This window comes from Oryctolagus cuniculus, chromosome 15 (assembly GCF_051225735.1).
Source record: "Oryctolagus cuniculus isolate XC-2025 breed Fujian yellow rabbit chromosome 15, ASM5122573v1, whole genome shotgun sequence".
Taxonomy (NCBI): Eukaryota; Metazoa; Chordata; class Mammalia; order Lagomorpha; family Leporidae; genus Oryctolagus; species Oryctolagus cuniculus.
In genome coordinates, this window is record NC_142881.1 from 46,816,182 (window position 1) to 46,828,840 (window position 12,659).

The window sequence follows — 12,659 nt, forward strand, 5'->3', positions numbered from 1 at the left end:
ACCTTATGTCTATTCTCCTGTAGTTAAGGATATGAGATATGAGATAGCTATTTTTATCTGCTATCTTTGTTTCTGGCTGCTGGGAACTCATGTATTAATTTACTAAAAATAATGTTTTTGGTCATCACAATAGGTCTCAACTCTTATTTGGCTTCACTCTGATATGAAAATAGTATCTCAAGTGATTATAGATAAAATATTTTCTATCCTATGTAGCAGCAGGCCAACTGCCAGTCATTAATTAAAGAATATAGAGAAAATTCTCCTTCTTGACATTCTTAAATCCCCGCAGCTTCAAAATGGGGAAGTTCTACCTCAACCGCCTTCACCTAGTCCCAAATTCCTAAAAATGAAGGCTAATGATTAAAGATCAACTTCAGTTAGCTGATGCTGACCTGAATCTTTGACACAAAGCATCTTGCAATTTCTGTAGCATTCAGTGATTTCCAGCAAGGAGCTGTAAAATTACATCCTATTTGGGTAATCAATGGATTTATTTGGTGGAGAAAAAGCTCTAGTCTAATTCTCCATGCACAAATTATCTTAGCTAAGTCTTGGAACAGAGGTAAAAATGGGAGGGAATTGGCACATTTTCAGAATACTTCCATTTTGCAATTTATTTATTTTTATAAAGCTTTTTTAAGTGTTAAATAATTTCAATGTTGAGTTTTTAATGAGTGTCGGATTTAATGTGAAACTTGACATGGGGCACTATCATTTTTTTTTTTTAGACATACCAAGTATCTTCTCCCCTTGAACTCTAACTTGAACTGTTTATCACCTCCTTGTAAACAATTGTATTGTAATTGTATTGTAAACAATATATATATATATATATATATATATATATATATATAGCATCTGCAACATTTTTAATCCTGAGTCGTCTAAAATCAAGAGCTCCTTCTTCCCAGTGACATCATCCACTGAAACATCCTCCCTACTTGTTATCGGTGTCTATTCAACAGTTTGTTGTTTTAATCATTGCATGCTACTTTCAGTTTACCTCTTCAAAGCATTATGCATCCTACATCCAGCTGTAGAAATACAGTCATAAAAACACAAATGCACTAGTAATTATATGTTATATTTTTTATACTCTATTAGTTACCACAGATCAGGGAAAACATATTTGGCTTTTGGGGGCTGGCATTTTTCACTAAGTATAATGGTTTCAAGTTGCATTCCTTTCTTTGTAAAAGATAGAATTTCATTCTTTTGTATGGCTGAGTAGTATTCCATAGTGTATATATACCACACGTTCTTTATCCAAACATCTGTTGATCGTCATCAGGGTGCCATATCTTAGCTATTGTGAATTGAGTTACAATAAAGATAGGCTACAGAGAACTTTTTCATACACTGATTTCATTTGAGTAAATTCCCTGGAGTGGGATGGCTGGGTCATGAGGTAGATCTGTTTTCAGATTTCTGAGAATATTCCATACTGCCTTCCACAATGACTGTACTAGCTTGCATGCGCACCAACAGTGGATTAGGGGGCCTTCTTCTCCTCATCCTTGTCAGCATTACTGTTTTTCGATATCTATATGAGAGCCATTCTAACTGGGGTGAGGTAAAACCTCATTGTGGTATTGATTTGCATTTCCCTGAGGGTTAATGATCCTGAGCATTTATTCATGTGCCTGTTAGCCACTGGAATTTCCTCTTTTGAAAAATGCCTCTTGATGTTAAGCTGTCACTGATGGGATTTCATTGAAAAAACTTATGAATGACTAATTGACAACAAAGCTAAATATAAATGAAATGGTTATTTACATTCTGTGGGTAAAATACGACTTCAATATAAAAATTTTTAAAAACAATAAAAATTTTAGGCCTGTTATAGCTCTACAACCTTAAATAAACCACTGTTGACTCAAAATAACAATGTTATCATATGTATAATTTTTTAAAATCTTTAAATACCTGAAACAAAGATGTTACCCATTACTGACTTCAAAATCTGTTAGAAGGGGCTGGCCCTGTGGCATAGTGGGCTGAGCCTCTACCTGTGGTGCCTGCATCTGATATGGGCATTGGTTAGAGTCACAGCTGCTCCTTTTCTGATCCAGCTCTCTGCTATGGACTGGGAAAGCAATAGTAGATGGCACAAGTCTTTGGGCCCTTGCACACATATGAGAGACTAGAAAGAAACTCCAGGGTTCAGATCAGCACAGTTCTGTTCATTGTAGCCATTCAGGGAGTGAATTCGCAGATGCAATACCTTTCTTGTCTCTCTCTCTAATTCTACCTCTCAATTAAATTTAAAAAAATATTTTAAAAAATCCATGGGAAGTAAAGTTTTTGTCTACCTCAAGATTAGCTATTCTAACTTAAGAATACCAAAGAGGGCTGGTGCCGCAGCTCACTAGGCTAATCCTCCGCCTGCGGTACCAGCACCCCGGGATCTAGTCCTGGTTGGGGCACCGGATTCTGTCCCAGTTGCTCCTCTTCCAGTCCAGCTCTCTGCTGTGGCCTGGGAGTGCAGTGGAGGATGGCCTAGGTCCACCCACATGGGAGGCAAGGAGGAAGCACCTGGCTCCTAGCTTCGGATCAGCACGGTGTGCCGGCCATAGCAGCCATTGGGGTGTGAACCAACGGAAAAGGAAAAGTTTTCTCTCTGTCTCTCTCTCTCTCGTTGTCTAACTTTGACTGTCAAAAGAAAACTAAACAAACAAAAAAAAAGACCAAAGACATTCTTCTCAGATCTGGAAAAAATGATGCTGAAATTCATATGGAGACACAGGAGACCTTGAATAGCTAAAGCAATCTTGTACAACAAAAACAAAGCTGGAGGCATCACAATACCAGATTTCAGGACATGTTACAGGGCAGTTGTAATCAAAACAGCATGGTACTGGTACAGAAACAGATGGATAGACCAATGGAACAGAATAGAAACACCAGAAATCAACCCAAACATCTACAGCCAACTTATATTTGATCAAGCATCCAAAACCAATTCCTGGAGTAAGGACAGTCTATTCAATAAATGGTGCTGGGAAAATTGGATTTCCACGTGCAGAACCATGAGGCAAGACCCCTTACACCTTACACAAAAATCCACTCAACATGGATTAAAGATTTAAATCTACGACCTGACACCATCAAATTATTAGAGAACATTGGAAAAACCCTGCAAGATATAGGCACAGGCAAAGACTTATTGGAAAAGACCTCAGAGGCACAGGCAGTCAAAGCAAAAATTAACATTTGGGATTGCATCAAATTGAGAAGTTTCTGTACTGCTAAAGAAAGAGTCAGGAAAGTGAAGAGGCAACAGACAGAATGGGAAAAATATTTGCAAGCTATTCAAAAGATAAAGGATTAATAACCAGAATCTACAAAGAGATCAAGAAACTCCACAACAACAAAACAAACAACACACTTGAGAGATGGGCCAAGGGCCTCAATAGACATTTTTCAAAAGAGGAAATCCAAATGGCCAACAGGCACATGAAAAAATGTTCAGTATCACTAGCAATCAGGGAAATGCAAATCAAAACCACAATGAGGTTTAACCTCACCCCAGTTATAATGGCTCACATACAGAAATCTACCAACAACAGATGCTGGCGAGGATGTGGGGAAAAAGGGACACTAACCCACTGTTGGTGGGAATGCAAACTGCTCAAGCCACTATGGAAGTCAGTCTGGAGATTCCTCAGAAACCTGAATATAACCCCACCATATAACACAGCCATCCCACTCCTTGGAATTTACCCAAAGGAAATGAAATTGGCAAATAAAAAATCTGTCTGCACCTCAATGTTTATTGCAGCTCAATTCACAATAACTAAGAACAGGAATCAACCAAAATGCCCATCAACAGTAGACTGGATAAAGAAATTATGGGATATGTACTCTATAGAATACTATACAGCAGTAAAAAATGAAATCCAGTCATTTGCAACAAAGTGGAGGAATCTGGAACACATCATGCTGAGTGAAATAAGCCAGTCCCAGAAGGACAAATATTATATGTTCTCCCTGATGGGTGACAAGTAACCGAGCACCAAAAAGGAAACCTGTTGTAGTGAAATGAATACTATGAGAAACAATGACTTGATAGGCCCTTGTCCTGACTGTCGAGGAACAACTTAATACTTTATCCTTTTAATTTTTGATTGTTCTACTTTATATTTTTGGTTGAACTATTTAATAACACACAATTATTCTTAGGTGTTTACATTTAACTGAAAAGTGATCCCTGTTAAATATAAGAGTGGAAATAAGAGAAGAAGGAGATGTACAGTTCGGCACATGCTCCATCAGACCTGCCCCAAACAGTAGAGTTGAAACATGCCTGGGGATTCCATTTCAATCCCATCAAGGTCGCATGTACCAATGCCATCTCACTATTCCAAGTGATCAGTTTCAGTTCATAATTGATCATAATGATAGGACTAAGAGTCAAAGGGATCACATAAACAAGACTAGTGTCTGCTAATACTAACTGACAGAATTAAAAATAAGAGAACATCCAACATGGGAAGCAGGATACACAGCAGAGTCATAGAATGGCAGATGTCCTAAACAGCACTCTGACTGCAGAATCAGCCCTAAAGCATTTGGATATGGCTGAAGAGCCCATGAGAGTATTTTAGGCATGGAAAGCCAAGACACTCTGGCAAAAAAAAAAAAATAAAATAAAATAAAAGACCTAAATGAAAGATCTCTGTGAGTGAGATCCCAGTGGAAAGAACGGGCCATCGAGGAAGGAGGTACCTTTCTCTGAAGGGAGGAGAGAACTTCCACTTTGACTATGGCCTTGTCTAAATAATATCAGAGTTGGTGAACTCAAAACGCTCCCATAGCTTTGGCAACTCATGACAAGAGCCTAGGGAGATTACTGACACTACAAACAAGAGTGTCAATTTGTTAAGTCCGCAACAAGAGTCACTGTGCACTTACTCCCCATGTAGGATCTCTGTCCTTAATGTGTTGTCCAATGTGAATTAAAGGTAAAACTAGCACTCAAATGGTACTTTATGCTTTGGTTTTTGTGTGGGTGCAAACTGTTGAAATCTTTACTAAATATGCTAAACTGATCTTCGGTATATAAAGAGAATTGAAAATGAATCTTGATGTGAATGGAATGGGAGAGGGAGTGGGAGATGGGATGGTTGCAGGTGGGAGGGAGGTTATGCGGGGAAAAAGCCACTGTAATCCAAAAGCTGTACTTTGAATATTTATGTTTATTAAAGTTTACAAAATTCATATGTCTTCTGTAATGAATACCTATTATGCACAATAGATGTAGATTATGATATGTGTCATTTATAATAACCATTTATCACACTGTTATTGGAACTACAATGTTTAATTAAAAAAACATGTGGGTCAAAAATTCTGTAAGACATCACAACACCATACATATTGCTATAACACTTTTTCGTGCTTCAGTTAGGAGGCTCTATGATGGAGTTTGACTAAACTGGTTTAAAATTTTCTCAGTTTTACCATCACTGGATATGCTTGGGAAAGTTATATGACCTCTCAGTCCTTAATTTTCTCATCTCTGTATCGGGATTTGCACTTCTTCACAGTGCTACTGTGAAGGTTACTCTGAGGACTAGACAATGCAGTGCTCACTCTGTAGAAATAGGTCAATAAATGCTAAGTTTACATTTACTTATTTTAGTGAACCTAATATATGCTCTAAGTAGTTCTCATGTTTCCTTCCTGCTGGAGTTCCCTTTCTTCCTGCCTTCTTCCCTTCCTCATTTTCTTTATTCTTTACCCTCCCATGTTGCTCTACATCCCCCAAACTGTAAATCATCTCCCTGTCAAGTGAAATGCAGGGAAACATTCTTCCAGAAAGTGCCAACCACTTATCTTCAATAAATCATTTCATATCATAGCAGCAAAGTACATTTAAGGTGATATCCAAGGTGATGAAAATAAATTAGTATTGATTGAAAAATCGTCCCATCTGTGAAGCGACCATTAAAGACCAAGACAAATATAACCTCTATATTAACATGATATAAATTCTTGGCCCCAAGGAAACATTATGTTCGCCTTGACTTGCCCTTGTTTATTTTCATTATGTCAAGAGGAATTTTGGGGGGTGGGATGCATGTATTATTAACATCACTGTCACAAAAGCTTTATCTTCCAAAAATCGCAAAAGAGTGATCAGCAAAAACTGCACTTTTGTTCTTCACACCAGCCAGACTTATTACTTAGTAACACAATTGTCCACAATTAATAGTCTCAAATTACCAGAAATAATTTCCATGTCCAATGTGCTGCTCATAAGCAAGAAATTACATTCCTTGTTGTAATGCTTACTTGACATTTAGATAGTCATGACAAATATTTTGGTGAATTCTTCATGTACTCAGATGAACCTATGTTCAACAGCATAGGAGGCTTGCATTTAGTACACCTATGAAAGTGCCTAATATTATTATAAAATTGAAACTTTATTACCTTAAATATGAACTCTGATGTTTATTTCAAAACTAAGTTTCATGAGCAAGGTTATAATTTAGGATGTTGTACTGGTCACTGATGAGTGTTCAAATGAACAAGGACAAAGAACTTTAGCAGCATTACCAACTTTTGGATCAAATTACTTTCTGTTAACTCACTACTGTTTCAGGTCTCAGTTTTTTCATCGCAATGAGAAGACTGATTGGGACTTTACCTGCAGAGGATTATTTTATAAACCGGTATTAATGACTTATACCTTAAAAATCAGTGATATGTGAGATCATTTAATATCAACAATCTTAAATTTTGAATGATTTTAAAAAGATTTAGATCTTGGGGTGAGCACTGTGGTGTAGCAGGCAAAGCTGCTACCTGAGACACCTATGTGGGCACCTGTTCATGTCCCAGCAGCTCTGCTTCCCACCCAGTGCCCTGTTAATGGCCTGGGAAAGCAAAGGCAGCTGAGAATGACTCAAGTGCTTGGGCTCCTGTACCCACGTCAAAGACCTGGATGAAGCCTCTGCCTGGATGAAGCCTCTGGCTCCTTGTTTGGCCCCACCCAGTCCTGGCACTGTGGTCATTTGAGGAGGAAAGCAGCAGATCGAAGACCTCTCTCTCTGCTTCTCTTGGTATCCCTGCCTTTCAAATAAATAAACATTCCATTTAAAAAAAAAGTTGAAAATTTGGGTCTTTTTACTTCATTAACTGCATGCTATGTACTAAATGGAGGAATAGCATGGAACATATCTTGCAATCTTATACAAAGTAAAACTTATTTTATTTTACAGCAAGCATTGTAGGTAGAGGAAAAGATGACAACAAACACATACATATATATGCTTAAGTATATATGCATATGTAATTTAATGCATTTCCTAGTGGAATCCAACTACTGCTATATTCAAATAAATGAAGGAAAGGAAAACAGACAAATGCATTTTTTAATTTGAGATACTGTTTTGAAGTTTAAAAAGAAGTTTTGTTTTTTTTTTTCACAAGAAAATAGATATTAGTATGGGCCAAATTGAAAGGGGAAAATATGATCATCAAGTACACACACTTTATATAATCAGTCCTTACAAGACATCACAATTCTGTCAATGGAATGGGATTGTCTCAACAGGCTATAAAAATATATTGAGGGGGTCAGCATTGTGTCACAGCGGGTAAAGCCACCTCCGGCAACATGGATGCTTGTTTATAACCCAGCTGCTCCACTACTGATACAGTTCCCTGCAAATGGCCTGGGAAAAGCAGAGGATGGTCCAGTGTTGGGGCCCCTGCCCCCATATGGGAGACTTGTCTGAGGTACTTGCTTTGGCCTGGCCTAGCCCTGGCCATTGCAGCCATCTGGGGAGTGAACTAGCAGATGAAAGATCTCTCTCTCTCTCGGCCTCTCCCTCTTTCTCTCTGTAATTCATTCAAATAAATAAATAATTAAATAATGAGTTTAAAAAAAGAAAAAAAATTCTCAATTAAACCACTTATGAGTAGTTCTGTAAACGGACCTGAGGTTCTCCAAATGGTATCTAAGATAAAATTATTAATTGGATCACCCTAATAGACATTCTTCCTGATGTAATAAGAATTCATATTTGGAGAAATTGAAGATCAATAAATGTGAACAGATAGGAATTAATGAAAACTGGTATAGAGCTAACCTTTAAAGACACATAAAACTTAGAGACTTAAGATAGAGAGGAAGGCCGGCGCCACGGCTCACTAGGCTAATACTCCGCCTTGCGGCACTGGCACACCAGGTTCTGGTCCCGGTCGGGGCACCAGATTCTGTCCTAGTTGCCCCTCTTCCAGGCCAGCTCTCTCCTGTGGCCAGGGAGTGCAGTGGAGGATGGCCCAAGTCCTTGAGCCCTGCACCCCATGGGAGACCAGGATAAGTACCTGGCTCCTGCCTTCAGATCAGCGTGGTGCGCCAGCCGCAGGGGCCATTGGAGGGTGAACCAACGGCAAAGGAAGACCTTTCTCTCTGTCTCTCTCACTGTCCACTCTGCCTGTCAAAAAAAAAAAAAAAAGATAAGATAGAGAGGATACCATTTTAAACAAGACGAACAATGGGAACAATTCTCAAAAAATCAAGTATTTGTGGGATATGAGTCAGCTAATCTGAGTAGGGAGGCACCATCACAGAATCAGAAGTTTAAGAATGCATGGACAGGGCTGGCACCATGGTGTGGCAGAGACAGCTTTTGCCTATGATGCCAACATCCCATATGGTGCTGGATCACCTGCGATGCTGCCATCCCATACACTGCCCAGCAGTTTCCCAGTTGCTCCATTTCCTATCCATATCCTTGCTAAAGGCCTGAGAAAGGCAGAGGAGCACGGCCCAAGTGTTTACGTCCCAGCTACCCATGTGGGAGAGTTGGATAAAGCTCTGGGCTCAGCCTTGGCCACTGTGGCCATCTAGGGAGTAAACCAGTGGATGGAAGAGCTCCCTCTTTCTCTCCCTCTCTCTCTGACAAAACAGAGAGAGAGAGAGAGAGAGAGAGAAGAGAAAATAAAAGGAGAAAAGAAAACACAAAGAAAGAAAAAGAAAGTTAATTGACAAATATTCAGGTGAAGAAAAAGCTTCAATGTCTCCCAAAGGAGACAGCCTTTCTCCTGCCTGATGATAATGAGAAATCACAAAGCTTTTGAACAGAGAAGTGACATGATTCAACAGGTCCTTCACAAAGTTTTGGATTTTTGTTGTTTTTGTTTCAGCAAGGAACTAAAAAGGATTTGAGAAGTGAATAAAAGTAGTAAGTCACATTGGATGTTTTGAAATTCAAATTGAACATTACGCATTTTTGTGGGAAAAAATAAAGAACTATAGACAGGCACAGGGTCACTTAAATATGGTGCAAAACCACATTATGTACATTTAGATCTATTGCCTAAGTGAATCCATCTATCCAGTGATTTATATCCAATGATGTTGACACTTAAGCAAAACAACCATCTAATATCTAATTCTAAGGGTACAATTCAAACGCTACAGTGAGACAAACTATATACATTTAAACTAAGTACAGGGAAATTAGTTAACTAATATCACAGCAGACACTGTTAATGTGGCTTAAAGAGACTAAGAAATTTCTGACCAGTAACTTGCTATGTTAAATTTAAAACCTGCATGTGTAGGAGTTTTGTTTTTAAGTGAAAATCAAGGAAGTCTCAGATTATGTAAAACATGATTTCCCCAAATTTTTATGAACACAATGTTGAGATAAATTTTTTTTAACTTTCATTTAATGAATATAAATTTCCAAAGTACAGCTTATGGATTACAATGGTTCCCCCCCATAACGTCCCTCCCACCCGCAACCCTCCCCTTTCCCACTCCCTCTCCCCTTCCATTCACATCAAGATTCATTTTCATTTCTCTTTATATACAGAAGATCAGTTTAGCATACATTCAGTAAAGGTTTCAACAGTTTGCTGCCACACAGAAACATAAAGTGAAAAGTACTGTTTGAGTACTAGTTATAGCATTAAATCTCAATGCACAGCACACTAAGGACAAAGATCCTACATGAGGAGTAAGTGCACAGTGACTCCTGTTGTTGACTTAACAAATTGACACTCTTGTTTATGGCCTCAGTAATCACCCTAGGCTCTTGTCATGAACTGCCAAGGCTATGGAAGCCCCCTGAGTTCACCGACTCTATTCATATTTAGACAAGTCCATGGTCAAAGTGGAAGTTCTCTCCTCCCTTCAGAGAAAGGTACCTCCTTCTTTGATGACCCATTCTTTCCACTGGGATCTCACTCACGGAGATCTTTCATTTAGGTTTTTTTTTTTTTTTTCCCCAGAGTGTCTTGGCTTTCCATGCCTGAAATACTCTCATGGGCTCTTCAGCCGGATCCGCATGCCTTAAGGGCTGATTCTGAGGCCAGAGTGCTGTTTAGGACATCTGCCATTCTATGGGTCTGCTGTGTATTCCACTTCCCATGTTTGATCATTCTCTCCTTTTTAATTCTATCAGTTAGTATTGGCAGACACTAGTCTTGTTTGTGTGATCCCTTTGACTCTTAATCCTATCATTATGATCAATTGTGAACTGAAATGGATCACTGGGACTAGTGAGATGGCATTGGTACATGCCACCTTGCTGGGATTGAATTGGAATCCCCTGGTATGTTTCTAACTCTACTGTTTGAGGTAAGTCAGCTTGAGCATGTCCCGAATTGCACATCTCTTCCCTCTCTTATTCCCACTCGTATATTTAACAGTGATCACTTTTCAGTTAAGTTTCAGCACTTAAGAATAATTGTGTATTGATTACAGTATTCAACCAAAAGTATTAAGTAGAACAAACAAAAAAAAATACTAAGAGGGATAACATATTAAGTTGCTCATCAACAGTCAGGGTGAGGGATGATCAAGTCACCGTTTCTCATAGTGTTCATTTCACTTTAACAGGTTTCCTTTTTGGTGCTCAGTTAGTTGTCACCTATTAGGGAGAACAAGTCGTATTTGTCCCTTTGGGATTGGCTTATTTCACTCAGCATAATGTTTTCCAAATTTATAAATTAAATATGGTTTTAACTATTTCAAAAATAAAAACCATGTTACAATCCTAGTGCACCTTTACTATCCAAATTACACTGATTTCCTCCTATTTTATAATGCATTTTTAAAGAATTAAAAATCTTAGAAGATGATTTGCTGCTTACAGTACACACATGAGGTAACATTAAAGACATATAGAGATATCTTCTTGCTTAATGGATTAAAAATATGGTAACTACCGTTTTAATAAGAACCTAAATCAAATTCTTGGCACACTGATTTTAGCTCAAAGGAAGCAAAAAAATCTAAGAAACAAAAAGAAAAATTTCTAATCTAAGCAATGACATTTTGAAAATATTTAAACTTTCATTGAATTTTCTTATAAGAATGAAGATATGATTTATACTTACTTTTTTGCATGTCAAGAATCTTATTTTAAAAATTGAGTAAATAGCTATAAAATCACAGCATCTCAAATAGATATTTTCTCCCAAAATTTAGTAAGACCACGTTAGAAATACAAATCATTTGTCTAGTGTCTTAGAACAAGAATAAATAACACCTGCTCAGCTTCAGTACATACACACACACACACACACACACATATGGATTTAGGCAGTATTTTCTAAATTTACTGTTTAAATAACTTTTTGATCAAAATAAAAATCTATGTGGTCATTACTGTAAGTAATTTGAGTCTTTCACATAGCAAAGTAAATTCCTGAAATCACATCAGAAGTCAACCAGAATCTGTTTCTTTGAGAAGTATAAAATACTAAAAAATTTCCCTGATACTTCTAAATAGTTACACCCATTAATCTAAAAGTTACTGATATAATTCTCATGTTCAGTTAATTACATATAACAAGCAGCACAGCAAGAGAATAGATAGTAACTGACCTCATTCACTGTAGCATAGTAGCTTTCGTGCTTGAACGTGGGGGAATTGTCATTTCTGTCTCTCACCACAATCCGCACTTCATGGTAGATGACAGTGCCCACCTTTTTGTTGATGCACTGGACTTGCACTACAATGGAGTGTATATTCATTGGTGGCTGCAAGGCAGAAATTGTATCTTAAAAAACTGAAATTGAAGCTTCTTGTCACTGTCACTGCCCTTATTTCATACAATTTTCTATACTTGTTCATGTTTATAATTGTAATAATCTAGAAAATATGGGTATTCTGCAAGAAGTGACAAGCAAAATAAGAAGTCATAATTATTGCACTCTTCAATTCTGTATATCAAATTTAAGATTTCAGGTATTGGTACATGCCACTTAGATAATTACTGATGAGTGAGTCACAAAACCAATACTGAAATTTAATAGGATGAAATAAAGTCAGTCTCTCTCAAGGTTAAAAACAGTGATATGAATGTCTACTTTTTTTTTAAAGTATTAGTCATTAAATCCTTGGGGTAAATAAGCTGTACAACTTCTTGTTTATGTAGTTTTCATTAAGCTACCATAAGATTATTGAAATAAAAATATAGATGATCAAAAGAAGAAAATCTGCTTATTCCAAACTTTCTCATTCTACATATAGAAATACTTATTTGTTAATCTTTTCCTGTATCGAAATATATGTTTGTCACATACTCAGCTATTATCATCTGCTTAAAAGAGATTTTCTTTAGCATTTTGGAATATAACACCTATGAAGTCAGGTTATACAACTTAGTAGTTTTCTGGGCGCCAG

The 12,659-nt window shown here is 37.5% G+C and overlaps 1 protein-coding gene across 5 annotated transcripts in view; it reads right to left on the reverse strand.

The window, feature by feature from the left end:
* PCDH15 (protocadherin related 15) overlaps positions 1-12,659 on the reverse strand; it is a 1,661,037-nt gene that overhangs the window by 502,372 nt on the left and 1,146,006 nt on the right. For all 5 annotated transcript variants that reach the window (XM_089314076.1, XM_089314072.1, XM_089314075.1 and 2 more), the window contains one exon: positions 11,858-12,013. In XM_089314076.1, the coding sequence (XP_089170202.1) occupies positions 11,858-12,013 (156 nt within the window). The remainder of the gene's footprint in view (positions 1-11,857; positions 12,014-12,659) is intronic.